At 35.3% G+C, this 18,803-nt stretch overlaps 1 protein-coding gene across 1 annotated transcript in view; it reads right to left on the reverse strand.

The window, feature by feature from the left end:
• The window catches only part of LOC149782192 (uncharacterized), a 41,302-nt gene that overhangs the window by 3,161 nt on the left and 19,338 nt on the right, over positions 1 to 18,803 (reverse strand). Inside the window, exons 9-13 of the mRNA XM_089935080.1 lie at positions 11,534 to 11,740; positions 10,196 to 10,425; positions 2,578 to 3,476; positions 1,175 to 1,455; positions 680 to 865 (exon numbers count right to left, since the gene is read on the reverse strand). Coding sequence (XP_089791206.1) covers positions 680 to 865; positions 1,175 to 1,455; positions 2,578 to 3,476; positions 10,196 to 10,425; positions 11,534 to 11,740 — 1,803 coding nt within the window. The remainder of the gene's footprint in view (positions 1 to 679; positions 866 to 1,174; positions 1,456 to 2,577; positions 3,477 to 10,195; positions 10,426 to 11,533; positions 11,741 to 18,803) is intronic.

Raw genomic sequence — 18,803 nt, forward strand, 5'->3', positions numbered from 1 at the left:
TGAACGACAAAATGTTGACCTCCTGGAGGATATTCACTTTGAAATGGATGCTGCCCTGCGAAAAATGTATTCAGGTGTGGATACTGAACATGAGCTTTCATTAAGAAATCTCCATTACAAAATACAAAGTTACGACTAGGAATAATGAAAAATGTAGTGTAACTGTTAGTAGGAGATATGAAGATTGGTTCACGCACGACTAGTAATTTTCCTCTTGAGTTTCGCCCTCATGGAACATTACTTGCCCTGGGTGAATCCATCTTAATACATCTCTCCCTAACAAAGATAATAAATTGTTACAAAATGTCACTTTTAATCCAACCACCGTATGTAGTCATAAGTATAAATACAACTGTCTTACTATAGCTTTTGAATAATCGTTATGCATTAAGGTTAAGCGTCTTGTAAGTGTTTGTGATTGTTATCTGACTGGTTCGTGTTTGGAATGAAAAATGTTATTCTGCTTCGCTTATTAAAGATGTGAATAGAAATAACAAGAAATAACACAAATAGAAATAATACTAAGTTTATATTTGGATCTTCGATTAAACGTAAGTGATATTAAATTATATCTTTACGTTTCTGTCCCTATATGAATGCAAACTTTGACGCAAATGCTGTATAAATAATTGTTCCGAATTCGAATTATGACGACATGTCATCTGTTAAAGGTATTTACCCAGGTAAAGAATGCTGCGGTTCCCAAACTTGTAGCACAGACAGTCTCAAATTTAGTGCCTTCTAGCATCTGCTTGCTTCTGAGAGCAACATCTAGCGGGATGTTTTCTATATCAAACTCTGTGACTCTCTTTTTGAGTGATATCTTTCCAGTTTTACCTATCAGTGCTTGGACATTTTTCCAGTCCTATGATAAATAATAATAATAATAATAATAATAATAATAATAGCTCCGTCATCAACAGTGATGAAATATATAAAAGGCATACAAATTACATAATCAGCTTCCTACTAAGTGTGGATAACTTCGTTTAAATCATTACAGTTTCCGTGACGACAACGACGATGATAATGATGACATCGACGACGTATACAATTCTGAAATTAAAGATAGCAGTTTCACGTGACGATGATAAAGGTAAGCATGGTAAAACAACAACAAACAAAAAAATAAGAAGAGGAGGTAGAAATAAGTGTTTTTTCTCTATGGTTTCACCTTTGTTTCGTCTTCATAATTCCCTAGCAGAAGAAGGGTTGCTTTCATCACTTTGTACACCTCTGATGGAGGTTTGGAATAAGAGCGTATCTCGGCTATAGTTTTTTGGTTCAGATTTAGCACTCCTTGCATGAGTTTCTGAATACGCTTCATCCTGTTTATAACTTCTCTAGCTTCCGCAATTTCTACACCCAGCTCCGCCATGTAGCCTTTTTTTATGGCATCTCCCACCGCTGATTCCAGCTGATCAAATGTTTTGCTTTTCATTGCATTGTGAATGGCTGAAATATATTTTGTTACAAAATCATCACACTAATTTCACACAATGTTGAGTGTTTGCCATAAACGTTGAACCATAATATACTCCGATTTTCAAGTTATTTCTTTAACTTAATTATTATCTAAACTTCAGCTCTGATACATGACGGCAATAGGTTCCAAAAGCCTAAAACCATAACTGAAAACTGCCCAGAGTACCGTTATAAAAATAAAACCCCACCACAAAAATATGTTTAAAACAAACCATGATATCTACTAACATATGTCTCCATAATGGATGTAGTTCATGCAATTTCGTAATAAAAAACATCAGGAAGTATGTCTAATAATAAATATGACAGCTTACGCATTTTATTGATTGATAACCTTTCTTGATATGGTAAGTTATAGAAATAATCAGAAAAAATGGTTAACTCACTGTTCGGAAAATTTGGTGTTAATTTTATATATTATTAATTCAGGTTCTGATATTAACTTGTGTTGTTTTGCAAACCCTTCGGCTTTCGTCTCTATCGATGTAATGCGATACATATTTGTTTGTGTACTCTCACCTGGTATCACATTCTCTCCCTTTATTTTGGAGTGAGGGGAAAGGGGAGCAAGGAAATGGTGTGGTAACTGCAAGTGAAATTCTTGTATGCCACACAAACATTATGTAGGTATCAATAAATAACAACATGCAACACTGCACTGAACCTATGCAGTCTGCATATTCTACTCTCAGACATTGTAGATGTTAATTTGATGGCAGTCTTGAAACAGTTGTCTCTCCCGGCTTCTTGGATTTCCTGCAACTTAAATATCCAAATCAAGCCAGCAGCTATACCGTTAAATAAGCATCGTACAAGTTTCTAAAACTTTAATGTGCATTACAAGTTTTATCAAAAGAATATGTAAGTGCTCGCCCATGCAGTTTTCATAGGTTCGTTCAGACTCTCTGGTGGGCTCCACCTAAAATACTGCCCCCCCCCCTTAACTAACACTTGGACTGCTCTAATACTTGTGCAGTGGATGAAAAATAACCAGACTTTTTACATAACAGAAACAGATAACCATTCAGCCCCTATTGATATTGAGGCCGCATTAGCATTCGATTGAAATGTAGAATTATATTCCATTCTTACCTTGTCTCAATGAATCTCTTGCATTGGCCATTTGCGCGTTTTTCTTCATCTCTTCTCCAGCTTTTGCCTTAGTCAGATCACTCTGTGGTTGTTCTTCCTTTCGATGCGTACCGATCGAGACCGATTTGATGTCATCGTTCTGCAAGGCTTTGTTTTGATTGATCTTCTTTACGTGAACTCTAAAAATGGCAATCCAATCAAATCCTTTGCCAGTTTTATTGACTTTCCCCTCTTTTCCAACAATTTCGACCTTGTATTCGCCAACTTCTTGAAATCTTATCCTAATATTTAGATTTGTTTCATCATTTTCTTCGCCTAATGTTATGTTAACGTTCGCTGCTGAAAATGGCATAGTGCTACTGTTGTTTCTGTTTCTACTACTATCGTCATTTTTCTTCTTCATATCATTCGTGTTTCGCTTTTTGTTTGGCTTTATTCCTGTTACATAGCATTGAAACGTTTGCTCTTTTGATCTCTGGGGATTCAGTCCAAACACAAAAGATACATCACCGTCTATTGTCTCAAGACAACACAAAGAGCCTTCTGGGGATTTCATATCAAGTTTAAAAAATCTCTCCCTCAAGCATACTTGCCTTTCAAATTCCTTCATTGAGATTGGTTTTTCAAGAAGTTGCCATTCCGGAATCTCCGGGAAATGGGTGTAAATAAAGTGATTTGGATCGGTTAGAAAGTAATAATCACTGAAAGAATATTTAATTTCTGTTCTCGATTTTCCCACCATCTCACAGGCTCCCCAGAATGGATCGACTAAGCACCACATATTATTTATCAGAACAGCATTCCATTCTGTTTTATGTTTTCTGGTGATCTTCTCGCCAACTTCATATGTTGATCCTTTAGCAAAACCGGAAATGACGACACAAGGCACACCAACCATTCTGAAATTATCATTTTGACTTCATGATGATGAGTTAATATAACATATTTTATAGAAGACTAGCACCGTCACCAATAGCGAATTTATTTTGAGTTGATTAATAATATAAAGCTACATCCTCCTCATGCTACAAATAAATCAATATCAAGTGGAATTAACAGTCGTACGTGGGCTAGGTCTGCCTTATAATCGGAGATTCCCTATGATTTCCGCTACGCTTATTATCAAAATGCCATTCTTTAAGATAGCTAAGAACATCCTGTATACGAAGTACAGCGCATTAGTTTTGTATTATGTTGTCAACATGTTTTGTAACTAAAGGTCGATAATTTTTCTAATTTTGGTAATTTTTATTCATGGCTGCAAATTGTGCACAATATTACAGAACTCTTCATTGCTTTTGCCTCTTCTTGTTACTTAGTTTATGACCATATAGTCATAACAGAAATTGAAGATCCTTACGGGATGTAAATTTTAGAACTATTTCAGAGAAATTAAAGGTGTTGTGAAATTCAAATTTATTTTCAATATTTTTCTATCCCTGCTTTTATGATTTTACAACAAGCTGTAATCTAAATGGAGAGTTGTTTTTAAATCCTACCCAGGAACGGTTAAAGTCCTTGACAAAGATTGAATTGGTCCCACTTGCCAGACACTATGATTTATCGGAGACAAATCCGTCTTTGTTAAAACAAGAAATCTAAAATATTTTGCTTCAGTGGTAGGAAAAAAGTTTCGATAAGAGCGTTTTGGGTGTGATTAGAAAGTGTTCATCTTACTCGAACTTGCAAGTTATGGAATTGAAATTAAAATATAAGAATTAAATGAAAGTTACAAAAGCTTGAGCTTGCGAAAGAGGGAAGAGCAAGACAAATTCAAAAACACGAAAACAAAATGGAAATAAAATGAAAACGCAGGTGCAAATGCAGGAAAATACAGAGGCAGATACAGAAAGAAGAGCGTTGCAAATGAAATTGCAAATACAAAAGAAAAAAGTGAGATGGAATTGCAATTAAATTAAAATAATTAGAGCTGACAAGAAGAAAACACCCATTCATGAAAATTCGAATGTCACGTTACAAATAATATCATATTGGTCCTTTCAAAGAAGAAATATTGAGATTGGTATTTTTCACTTTTTTAAAATGGCCGAGAATGTAAAATAGATAAGAAGCACTGGACTTTGTTATTGGAGAGCGCACTTAATGGCAAAGCTCGTGAACTTTATACTTCACTGTCAGTAGAAGCGAGTGCTGACAATGGTTTGGTGACGGAATGTATCTTAACGGGTTGAGTTTGCTATGGAGTAAGAAGAACTATTTGACAGGTGGAGTGTATCTAAAAAGATTGATAATAATTATGGCAAATTTAGACAGTTCGTATTAGCCTGACATTTAAAGATCTGCGCCAAGATTGCATCAAAATGTACCTTGATGAATGAGGGATATATAATGTAGTACCTGCTGCTAGTACAGTGATAAATATTCGTTGGCTCATAAAGTTTTTTCTTTTAATAAGTTTTCCTCTCAGCTGATGGTTAGTAAGAACCAAACCAGCCTCTAGTGTGTACTTACATATTTTAATCTGATGCACCTAATAAGAACCCAGCGTATGATAAGACTGATGAGAAATCCTTATCATTTCCTATGAGCACTTATTGAAAGAAAATACGGCATGTTATTTCTGATTGCTTTAAGCTAAAAACAATAAACAACACGATAAAAACAGTGCAGTTCCAAATGCATTGTTTCTAATAGGTCAGTGGTATGGTTATGTATTGGAAACAATACATTTTGTTTTTGTCAAACAGCCCTCAGTGTGATTCTATTATATAGAATTACGAACCATTCATGTCAATAGGTTCTATATCATTTATTGGTGATTTGACCAACCGTATCCCTTTAAAAATATTAAAGGACACAGGAACTACTCAGAGTCTTTTTTATCAGGTACTTTGCCTTTGTCCGAGAAGACTTCTTCTTCTGAAAGTGAACTTATTCACGGGATAGAGTGCGGTTCAAATTCATCAACATAATTGCTTCTGAACCAGCGACAGTTGGTGCTTTGATTTCTTTGTCTGTTGAGGGTCTTAACTTATTGAACCAGTGACTTAGCTGGATATAAGGTTTTAGTTAAACCACTTGTGACTGACAAACCTTGCGGAGGTCAAAAACAGGATACTATTGAAAATAATATTCCTGATTTATATCCTGATTGTGCAGTTACTAGAGCTATGGCAACAAGAGCTTTTGAAATGATGTTGATCAGGAAATTGTTACTTTGTCTGATGCATGTATTGGTAAGGCTTTTCATGTGGTCACTTTTGCTCCTTTACTGATCAATCAAATGGTATTGATCTTTTAGCTACTCATTATTTATTTATTATCAGGGTGATAAACGACAATGACATGTCATCTTACAGAAATGTTACCCTGAGATCTCCTGTTCATTTTAGGGGCTATTAGTTAAGCTGACTCCGCAGAGGTACCGCCTTGCTATATTTTCTAAACAAATGTGGCGATTATCAGAAAATGGAGACTATCTGAGGTACCCACTGATAACGAGTGATTAGTGAGCTATCAAACTGTGGTACTATGTCATATAGACGGGATATGTTACATTAGCCATTGAAACACACTTGTCATTTGGAAGTCACTAATACATACCACAAGATCCTGCATTATTTATAATGGCCAAACATTAAAACTATTATAATTAGATACGGTAGATCTTGTCAAACTTGTCGAATTGTAGTAAAACCTAACCAAAAGATACCTCAGGCTCATTTACAACAAATTCCTGCAGTTGACGAACCATTGAGTAGAAAAATGGTAGACTGCCTAAGTCCCTCACCTAAAGGCAATTTAGACAACCAATAGCTGTTGACCATAATTTGTGCGTCGACAAGGGTTTCAAAGTGTTGCGGACTATTAAGGCTAAGCTTTAATAAAGTTCCTTTCATTTTTTTGGCCTTTTGAAGACCGTCCAATATGATTAAGGTTCTAATTTTATGTCAGGAATCATCTAAAAAGTTATGTATGAATTAGATATTCAACATAAATAGCCCTATGCGTATCACCCTGAAAGCCAGAGGGCGTGGGAAAGATTTCATCAGACATTGAAGAATATGATAAGGTCATATTGTTTTGACAACAGAAACACTGAAGATGAAGGTATTAGCTTGTTGTTGTTTGTTGTAAGGGAGTCAGTTAAAGAGTCACTTGGATTTCGTCCTTTTGAACTTGTTTTCTGACATACTGTCCGTGGACCATTGAAGTTTTGGACAGGAAATATGCTTTTAACAGACGACTCAGGGATCAATTTACTTGTTTATGTCTCTGATTTTAAATGCAGAAAAGTGAACAGTGTCACCGAAACATTCATTTCCAATACAAAGGGTTGATGACTGCATTATCAGAAATGAAAAAGCAAAATATGTCACCAAGTATGACCTGTTAAAAGGATCTTGGCAGATTCCACTTACTGAGAGAACAACTCCAGGAGGACTTTTTCAATACCAAATGATCCCATTTGGTATGAAAAATGCTCCCTCTACGTTCTAGAGTTTAATGAATATGATACCATCTGGTATAGCTAGTTTCATACATCGATGACAAAATTATTAACAGCAATTCTTGGAAGGAACATCTGGAAACGATCCATACATTCTTCGTTCGCTTGAGTGAGCAAAGTTTGACAGCTAATTTAATCAAAAAATAGTTTTGCCAAGCTTGTGTCACATTTTAGGGCATATTATGGGACATAGTCAAGTTAAGCTTGTAGAATCTATGGTTAAAGGTATCTATGAATTCCTTGTGCCTATCAGTAAATTGCAACTGATGCAAATTTTTAGCATGGTTGGATTTAAGGGACATTTTGCTCAACTGTTTCCATAACTGCTGACCTCCTGACTAATTGGTTATGAAGAAAACCAAATGTTATTGGTCTGCCGAATGACAGGAGGTTTTCGATCAAATAAAGCCCATACTTAAAAGTGCACCTGTTCTTTCAGCTGCAGATTTCAACCCATCGTTTAAGGTTTCTGCTGATGTAAGTGATTTAGAGGATTGTGGCGTATTTCTTCAGGGAAATAAAAATGGCATGGATTATCCAGTGTGATATTTCTCTGAAAACTTAAATAAGCACCAGAGAAATTATTCCACTATCGAGGAGTCTTTGATTCAGTTTAACTTTACAACAATTTGAAGTGTATATTAATTCTGCTTCTTCTCCGATTATTGTACGCAGTGATCACAAACCCCTCAGTTTTATGAACAAAATGAAAACATAAACATGAAAGCTTGTTGAGATGGAGTTTGATGCTGCAAGAATACAAAATCGATATAGCCTGCACATCAATGGATGATCTAATATCGGAATATCACGTATATAGCAGTTTTATATTCTTTATTCTGTTAAATGTTTGGACATTCGTGATCTATCTTCCTATGTAATTTCATTGTTATTATCATTTATGTGTTTGATTCATATCGAAAAAGAAAACTTTATTGCATAAATCTTTCTTTTTCTTATGAGGCGAGGTGTTATGTATGTATGTATGTATGTACGTATGTATGTATGTATGTATGTATGTATGTATGTATGTATGTATGTATGTATGTATGTATGTATGTATGTATGTATGTATGTTGTTGCTGTTGTTGTTGTTGTTGTTGTTGTAGGGTTTAAGCCATTTTTTAGCACAAGATAGGCTATACATGGCGGCCAGTATTAATAGTGGAGGAAGAACCCGGAAAACCCCCGGAAAGAACCACCGACCCACGAGAAGCTACTGGCAAGCTTTCTCACATAACCACATTAGCCGAATCCGAGACTCGAATCGAAGCAGACAGAGGTGAGATGGCAGTGATCCGTAACGGTGAGAGCTTTAGACCACTCGGCCACTATGTATGTATGTATGTATATATATATATATATATATATATATATATATATATATATATATATATATATATATATATATATATATATATATATATATATATATATCTGTCTGTGTGTGTGTGTGTGTGTGTTTCTTTAAATTCCTGGTCCACCAATTTCCGCTTTTATTCCTGGCTGTACATTGTACAGCATATCTTAAGTTCGATTTTCTTTACGTGACATGAGTCTGTTAAGACTGTAACAATTATATAGAATATATAAGTATATGTTTACATATGTGTTGACAAGTACTAATAATAGTATTATTGACTAGTTTGGGTTACATATTCATTGCCTGATTGTTTTAGATGAGTCTAGAAGAATTTAGTAACTTCCCATTGGATGGACTAGATTACATGAGTAGGAAAGTTCGAGGCAAAATGAGTAGTACGATCCGTCACGTTGTGTATATTGTGAAATATAGTAGAACTAAAGGTGTGTATAAGGAAAGGACTGGGCAATCAGATTCATTTCAATTTTGTGAATCCTCACTTGTTATGTTCCTGTTGTAATTCTGCAGAAGTGTTTTATGTTGTACTAATATATTATTCGAGAAGAAAAACATTTTTGGACTGTTCCTTGGAAATAAAACGTGCTCATTATTTGGTCAATAATATTATTTTAAATTATTTAAAGGAGTTCTGGACAACGTCTTTTTGACAAAGTCACGATTCGTACATTTCCGGTTTTGAAATTTAGACGGAACTGTTCATTATTTTCGGCATTGATAGAACTGTGTCAAGATTGTTTCGGATTCACGTCTTAATACTATAAGTTTCTCTCAATATTTCATTGATAAGTTTGATGATTTAATTCTTTTTTTATATTTTACCAAATTCGTTGTTTTGTTTCTTTCTCTTCCATGGTTTGTGTCGATACAGTCGTAGCATATCTATAAACTATAAGCAATTATCCGATTAAAAAAAGATAATATTTTTTGTACAAGAGTGCATCTTGTGAATAGATTATTTTTTTAGTACAAAAAAAACAACAAATCAAGATGGATTATTCAGCAATAGTCAAATCTTCAAATTTATTTCTACCTTTATATTATCCTTTACAAAAGTAAATCTAATTTGAAAACATTGGAAGCCAGTCTTATTCAGCAATCTGTGAAAGCTATTTCCCTGTTATTTTTTTGCAAAGATATTAAAATAAGTTCACCATCAGGTCTTCTGCAGAATATAGTTGATAGGATGATTTTGCCAACATTATGTTAAGAAATGATGATTGAATTAGTTCATATTCAGGTTTGTTCAATTGTTCTGGAGTAATTGTTTATATTATTTTAGACTTGTTCTGCCTTTTCTCTACTTCCGTCACACACAACACACTCTGACTCTCACACACACGCACACACACATGCACACAAGAAAAAGCAGCAGATAAGTTACACTCAATTTGTTGCATGTATTTTCGGAGGGAAAGAGTGCAAGTTTCCCCTATGCATCTGTTCAGAACATTAAACAATGTCAACTCCTAAAGGTAACAAACGGATGTTTAAATGGAACATAGAACGCTAAAGGGAATGTTAATAAGACCAAATCATCAGTAAAAATGAAAATTCAGTAATAATAATAATAATAATAGTAATAATAATAATAATAATTGAAGAGTTTGAAAACAGCATTAATTTCGGAGAGAAATAGGAAGCATTAATCACAGCATCTAAACAATCCACGCCAAGGCAGCATCTTTCTTGTGTGACTTTTTCAATTTTATAAGTGAGAAATACAAGTTATAGTTGATGTAGCTAGTATGGCACGTTAGACTTACCCACACAGTATGCTAAATAGCTGGGCATATGTTAACTGATTTTCTACCAACTGGAGAAGATACTGGGTAGTAGTCTTGTTTACTTTGGTCGAATATTTCCTAGTTGTTCTGATTGTTTGTGTCGTCAGCCAACGGTAGACGGCCCTTGTCTTTGCTAGGTCATTGTTGAGCCCCTTAGTCAACGCTTCCACCAAGTGTTTCAATGGCTTTTTGTTCACTATTTGTCCTATCTACAAATTATGAGATTCATATATCATAAAGCATTACTTGTGAAGATGAAGATGGCCCTTTCCAAATTAGATGAAAAAACTAATGACATTTATTGTTAAAAATAACTAATGCAACGGCAAATTAAGCAACTCTGCATATCTTTATGATTGTCATCCTAAAACGTAATGGGGTATAATAAGTTTGAGCAAGTTCTTGAATAACATATTCTTAATGAATGAATCACTGTTTCGCCCGGCCTGTTGCTCGGTCACACGCACATAACACTTATACACACACAACTATAATTCTATATTTAGCATACTCTATGACTTTTCACTGACAACTTAACATTTCCTCCGTTACTGATGGCATTTTCAACAGCAGATTAAGGCATGTCATCAGTGCCTGAATACATGAGATCAACTACTCGTCCTTTAGTCTTACAAGCACTTTCTGGATTTTCCCTAATGGAAAGGTTACATCCTCTTGAACCTCTATATCGCGCTTCGCCATATTCACTAAATAATTGACTCTGTTATCAGGTGATTTGCTATTCCAATTTTGGATGTTATCCCTACGCCGACCAGCTCTAAGGACACGTCTGTACGCTAAAAGTAACAAAACAGTTCCAAACACTTGGCACACTTATTTGTTTCTTTCCATGGCATACGAGGATCATTCTAATACAAACCTTGATTATAATTTAAACTAGTCAAAATCTGTGTCAACACTTGTGTTTGCAAAATTTAATATTTCTCATTTTTACTCTTTGGAGCAAGTCCGTTTTGGATGTGAGTAGACTGACATACTGTTAAGCTATTCAGTTTCGGAGGCAAGTAAATCTTGTATGCAAACCGCAATACCATAATGCCAAGACAGAAATTATCGTTTGTGAGAATACAAAGGAACTTGTGACGCTTGCATCTATATATCTTTCTTTTTTTTTTTTTTTTTGAATTCCCAAACTGTGACTTCGTCTTCTCCTGAAAGATTAAGAAAAACGAAATGCCATATTGGAGAGACACGCAAGCACGAGAAACACCATAATGAAACAATGGTAGAAAATAGTTTCAACTTGGATTTTAAACAAGAACCAATTAAGCAATTAGTGCGTCACCTGCGACTTACCGATAGAGCAACAATGTCCGCTTCAATTATGTCCTTTGACCTTAGGATATAGTATTTCCTTCCATTCGAATGTCCAGGACCGGGTATATTGCTTAATCTGGACAAATCATTTGTGTAGACGTGATGGCTGCTAGAATATTTCAGACCACGTATGTGAGCTGGTTTTGAGGAAAACAGTAGCCATTCGCAAGAATGATCTTGGTCAACCTGAAAAAATAAACAAATATTTGATTGAATCTTTCAAGAACAGCGTTAGCTAAATTGTGACTTTAGTTTTATTTCGCATGAAATTTTGGAAGTTGTATGATGCAAATCATTTTAATCTTACTCCTTGTGACATTTAGAGCCGAGAGCACGATGATCAATAAATTAAATTAAATTTAATATCTTTTTTAAAAGTAATTCCTAATTTTCATGTTCTTCCAATATAATATGTTTTTTATTATCGTAAATCACGAATAGTTCGACACTTCTGAAACGAAAGCAGAGCATTTGAATTGGACAAAAATTATAAGTAATTGCCCGTTATGAAGAATTAACCTCATTGGCATCAAAGTTTTTCAAAACTCATTGCTCTCGAGAGATCTAGATTAAACCAAAAGTAGAGAGACAATGAGAATGCACGCACATAGGGGTAGAAGTATCAGCGGAGGGGGTGAAATGACCATTTGCTGGAAAGTCCATTTTTGAAAAGTAACGCTTCCTAAAAAAATGAAAATATAAGGTCTATAACGTCAAAACAAACCTCTAACTAACCGAGAGTTTCTCTAACTGGGTTAGTTTTTGTTACTTTATTGTAATCGTTTGTGTTTTTAAAATGTTAACCCACAATGACGCTTCACTGAGATTGCACCAACTCTGCTGCTGTAAATAAATCATTGTTATATCAATAATGGCACCAGCTATGGAGTCTCATAGAGCTAGATTATCTCAAGAACGACTAGAAGCGATTAAAAGATATCTTCCAATCCGTGATTCTGTTAGACAGAAAGTACAAGAACGTCAACAATCTCAAGCTGAATTCGCAGAGGATACAGAACAGTTATTTATACCTGTTACAAACGTTACTGAACAAGTTGTGGCAGCTACTGAAGGTATTGTTCCATCTGCAAGACAAACTGCTGAACAAACTGAAAAAAATAGCGGCATTAACCAAACAGATAAAAAAGATTTTACGAGATATTCCAACTGAGATAGCTGCCGCACAACCTCCATCAGTCGATTAAGAAATACTTGAGGTCATTGGCAAAGTTCGTACTGAAATCACCGATGTCAAAAAAGAACTTGCACCTAAACCTAGAAAAGTAAATCTTGAATTAAATGCAAAATTTAAGGAGAGGGTTGTCAAAGAAATTAAAAATACTGAAAGAGATAAAATAGCCCAAAAATATATGTTAGTTTATCTGATAAATCTAATAGTTTAAACACAGGTTACCATAATGTATCTCGCGACAAAAATCAAACCAGAAGTGATGATCTTGAATTTAGAAATATTCTTAATGAAGTCCAAAGACTTGATAATGCAGCAGCTGCACAAAGTTTTCCGCAGAGATCCCACCACCACCTCCTTATTCACCACCACTGCCACCACCACCGCCATCACTGCCATCAAAACCATCGAAACCGTCTAAAGAAGTAACAGAAGAAATAAAACAGAATGTAAGAGAAAGGGAGCAACGGAGAGAAGACAAATACGAAGAAGAAATGAAGGAATGGAGACAAATGACTGATACAGAAATAAGGGAAAAATGGATGGATCCATCGAAGCGAATAGATGAAGAAAGGAGGCAAAGAGAAGAAGATAGAAGAAGAAGGAGAGAAGAAGATTATAAGAAGAAGGAGAGAAGAAGAAAAGCAAAGAAAAAGAGGAGGAGATCCTCCTAGAGCTAGTGGAAGTGGTTAGTCAGCGGTTGTCGTTCAAAATAACATTTTTCTGACTGAGAACGACTAGAAATTCTGATTGGAGGGTAACGTGCTGAAAATAATTATCCAGAAATTAATAATGAAGCAGCTGATACATGTCGAAAATCATTTACAGGCGGTATCATGGACATCGATGTTTATCGGTCTCTTATCGATGAAATCATTGATGAATATCACGGTGATTAATTAATGAACAACAAATAAGATAATAGCACATAATACTTAACGTGGACCTGTAAAGTTCAAGGTGATGAATGCGCGATTATCTATTTATAAAGCGATTTACTGTGATGGGCTCGACGATGTTGTTCAGGCTCTTTTCTAAAGGATACCTTCAAAAGCAATACTGATTGCAAAACAACTAGGAATGAAATATATCTATCTTATTCGTGGAAAAAATTCCTGGCGCGATTGGTGATGTTGCCGGTAAAGCGTTTTCGGCAATCAAAGAAAGACTAGCATGATTAATATGAAATCCACAGCCACCAGTGAAATTACCCAGCGCTGAAGTTATGCCTGCAAATGTCAGTAGCAACATCAATCAAGCCGAAAACCAAAAATTAGCAGAGATGACTGGTGAAGCAGGAATACCAATACCAAAAAATAAGCGTATATGCGATCAAGCGTTCGACATGGACGCACTAGTCCTTAAAGATGAATCGGTAAGTGACAATCAAGTTTATTGGTATGACGCACGACAACCAAATCAGCTTGGAAGAATTGAATTACAAATTCATTATACAAGTAGATATTTTCTACCCGCTGTGGCTTTTATTGTGGTGGAAGGTGATATTGTTAAAACGGATGATACGATGCTAATTGTATTATTGGTTTTGTCAATAATGGTATTATGGCATTGTTTGACAGTGCTACGTATATGATTGATGAAAACGTTCATGTTGTTTCAGCAATAATAGATTTAGCAAGATAATCTGGTCATTATAACAGATTAGCTGGTCCGACAATGATGTCTGCCAAAGATGATTCTGACGACGCCATTTATGATCAATCTATAAAAAGACAACCAAAAAAGCTGCTGGTAGTTAAGATACTGATGCAGAAACTATCCTAATCAGAATCAAAATGCAGGATTTGCAAAACTTCAACTTGCGTTGATGGGTAATTGTGGATGATTTCCATGCCCGGTTCCACTATCCCACATTTGTGGATTTTGCAGAAATATTAGAAAAGTTATCTTCGGGGCTAAACACACTGTTGTGCTCTTTAGAAAAGGTGTTGATAATGAAGCTATCTGGCGAGAGGATATTGCAGGAGTTGATGCTAGTAAAGTAATACAAACAAAACTTTCACTGTGGAAGCCGGTAATGACTCCATCGATTGCTGAAGAATAGAAATTGCTGTCTATACTTGATTCAGGTGGCAAATCATTGTTGTCATGCTTAACATTTCAAAGTTAAGAAAACTTTCGACGACGTAGATTTGTCAAATTACGTGACTAAAGATGAACTCGCTACTATTAGGAACCTCTCTGGAGTTGATCGAGATGAAGTTGTTGCTTTTGAGGATAAATACGCTGTTTTAAAAACCAGTATTATCAAATGGAATGACAAAGTACTACCACGGATAATATTCTAGTATTACTGACGTTGGAAAAATCAAAGACTCGAATATATCAATTGCAACTATTAGAAATGAAATAGAACAAAGTGTTGTTAATCGTTTGCGTACCACTGGCGATACAATGAAAGGTGAACTCAGCATGAATGGAAATAAAAACGTTGTTTTATCAGATCCAACATATGATGAAGATGCCGCAACAAAAAAAATATGTAGACAATAACTATAATACAGTAGATATTAACTTATCCACGCTGCGGGCCGAGTATGACGTTCACGTAAATATGTTTATGAATACTCGTATAAATTTTCAAAGACTCAATAAAATTGCAAATGATTTCTTTGGCAACCCGTTGACTGTTGACGTGAAACTCTCTCATATTAACAGAAAACTCGATGGTATTAAACCATTTTTTTCAGATATTGAAACGATTAGATAATAAAAACTCGAAGATTTCACAAGTGGGATTCCCGAAATCTTTAAAACAATTAATCTGATTAAAATTCCACACAAACTGATTACCAACAACGCATGCACAGTGTCATCAGGAGTCACAACATGGTCATAGCAAAATAACAATATCAAACATACCGCGGAAGTCACTGGTGTGTATAGCTTGTCTGTGTTCAGTACTATAACATTCAATATATACACTACGTATTCCTGACGTCATTCAACCGATAAGTTTTCTGGAACCATGTCGATTGTGTTAAATAGAGGAGACGAAGAAACATTTATACTGAAATCATCTGATAAAAAATTAACCGCAGCGTCTTACTGGTGGTGTCTGGAATTTGTCGCTGAAACGCATCAATTGAATACTAAATAAAGTATAATGAACCTTCCAAATGTGCATAATTTTAGGTACGAATGAAAACAAAACTAAAACATATCGTTGACGAGTATACAGGTAAGTTTAAAAAAATATCGTAGACGCGCAGTTGTTATCAACATTGTGTTATTGCTGGAACCGGCGTAATTTTCTCGGCTCTAACACAATTTCTAGCAGTTGTAACAATTTGTGTTTCAGCGTCCCATAGCGAAAAAAAGTATTCACGTGCACGAATGCAAAATTACGCAGTTATGTAGTAAAATTACGTACAGCGACGCACGTGTATTCTAAATTATATTCAATGATATCGTCACGCCTCAACGACGGTGCAATATCAGATTCTGAGTTTGACGGGATGGTTAAAATCTACAACGAAGTGAATTTATATAATCGGGATTTAAATAGCAGTGACGGAATTACTTCAGCAGATCGTCACAAATACAGAGCCGTTGAAAGCACGATTATATCAGTAAGCTCAACCAACCCTGAAGTCAATGTTCTTTTTCCATCTGCAAGTTCAGTAAAAGAAATAGCTCTTGCACAATTGCGAGTATATTACAGCTGTCCCAATATTAGATCAAAATCATTTGGCGGATTACCAGCAAATAAATATCTTGTATTTGCAAATAGAAATCTCGACGATGGAAATACTGATTGGCAAATTGTAGGCATTCCAAGGGTAAATAATCAAATCGAACAAATCAACGATGAATTTCAGCACAGAATAAAATCTATAATAAAAAGAGAATAAAAAATAACTATAAATGTTCGCGAACCGACGTTATCATCCGCGATAGACATAATTTCGCCAGATTACGTCGTTGATATTTATTCTTCGTCGATTAGGAGTGTTTTAGGATGGCACTGCCAGCGCCTACAGCAATACATGAGCCTGCGCTGGCTGATTTTACTTCAGAAAAAAGCTCGTATCATGACTTTATTCCATAATATGAAAGATACTGGTTTTTTATAGCAGCAAAACAGTATTCACCTAGTGGCGAGCTCGGGTATGCTGATGCATACAATGATACTATAGGATGGTTTTATAAAGGGATGCGTGATTTTCTTGGTTGGCCCGCATTACGTGGGGAGGATGACTTGCGTGAAATCAATCTAAACGAAGTTCTTGGACTTATCTATGAGGAATATGAAAAGCATTCATTTGCTTTTCAAGTATTTGTTTTCATTGTAATCTCAAGAGAAAATGTTAACTTACCAGACATCAAGAAAAACATACTTGTAATTTAAATACTTGTCTTAATTATACTATGGAGATATTATCAGCGATTAATCCATCTGAATACAGATTCGATCTTGACAAAAGAACCACTGACTTATCGATGCGATCTCTGGTTGATCCGACGAAAACTCTGATTAATAGTATTTGAAAAGCCAAAAAAGAATTTCGCATCGATGGTGCATCTCACGTGTGGTCGACATTCAAAATCATACACAATGACGAAGTCATCGTCGCTGGTGTCACCGATGCTACAATGAACCACAAACGAGCGCATAGGTTATTAATTATCTCAACGATCAAAGATATTTTTCAAAATAAAGTTTATTGTATTAGCAGAAACAGACAATAATACTTGGATTATTCGTAACAAACGTAACCCTGTCCTTCATAATGAAAAACTCACCGTATTAAGTAACATTTCCAAACCAGTAATGTAGACTGGAATTGACAAACCGTATTATGAACGAGCGTATCCTGTGGCCGCGGTTATTTATGGAAATTATCCGCTGAATGATAATCTCGACATTAATGATCTTGTGCTGATGAAATTTTCAAAGATAAATTGAGTAGCCGAGCGAGTAAAGAAACATTTTAGAAACGCGATACGTGGAAATGGTCTAACGGATCGGCGACGTGAAAAAAAAAAAACAAATGGGAAGATTCGGTCAATGATACCGGAGCTTCAATAAATAATGTTGCGAATTAAGAAAGAAATTAAAATTCAAAAACAAAACGATTACAGGAGAGATTTTATTCGAATCAAAGAATAAATCGAGGGGAGCTTCAATTAAAATTATCGATCTTATTGTGCATGCGTGGACTAATGCAGTAACAATATTTCCACGAAATCGAACTGTTAAATTTTACAAGGAAGATAAGTTCGATTTTATTAACGAAATAAGTAAAAACGATCCTGTATCAATATGTTTTTTTTCAGAGTTCAGAAAACAATGATGAATTGATTAGACCAGATGGAAGTATCTGTATCGAAGATAAAAGTAAGTTTGATCAGTTTGTAAGACCTAGGAGCGAAATATATCGCAAAAAACCTCTCCACGTAAAAATGAAAAATCTTGCGCGGCACTATTTATCGCTGGACCCTGACTATATCAGGTCTGAACAAATAGTGATTAATTGTCTCACCGTTCCCTCAGTCGCGGCACATATTGCTCAGAAGAAAAGAAAGAAAAATTCGTGGAAACCAACTCGGTTTGATTTTCTTGAAGAAGTACAACGTAGTTGTATAGAATATGAACACGGTGGATTGTGGAATACTAAATACAATTTCAAGGATGTTATCTCGGTTGATATGGTCGCATGTTATCCAGGTAGTTTTCTTTGTATGGGAGAGTGCTCTGGGTATTTTAAAAGATTTGGACATCCCACACACGAGTTGTCGAGAGTATCGATAAATGGACCATTACCGGATTTTGACTTGACTGAATTCGTCTGTTACAAGTAATCGAGTTTACTGACGGTCTGATTTGCTATGTCTGGTTTGGTAAACACTTTTCAGAAAAAAAGTTGGGCACCAGTAGTTTTATTGCGATATATGCTCGATGTGAAAATACTAATATCGTTGATTGTAAGTAAAGCAATTATATCGTATCGTTCTCAGAAAGAATTTGGTTACCGCCACAAAAGAAATATTCTGAAGAAGATCCTGCTCGGCCCTGGTATGCAAAAGAACGAACTG

This window comes from Sinohyriopsis cumingii, chromosome 15 (genome assembly GCF_028554795.1).
Source record: "Sinohyriopsis cumingii isolate HCF-2022 chromosome 15, ASM2855479v2, whole genome shotgun sequence".
NCBI classification, from domain to species: Eukaryota; Metazoa; Mollusca; class Bivalvia; order Unionida; family Unionidae; genus Sinohyriopsis; species Sinohyriopsis cumingii.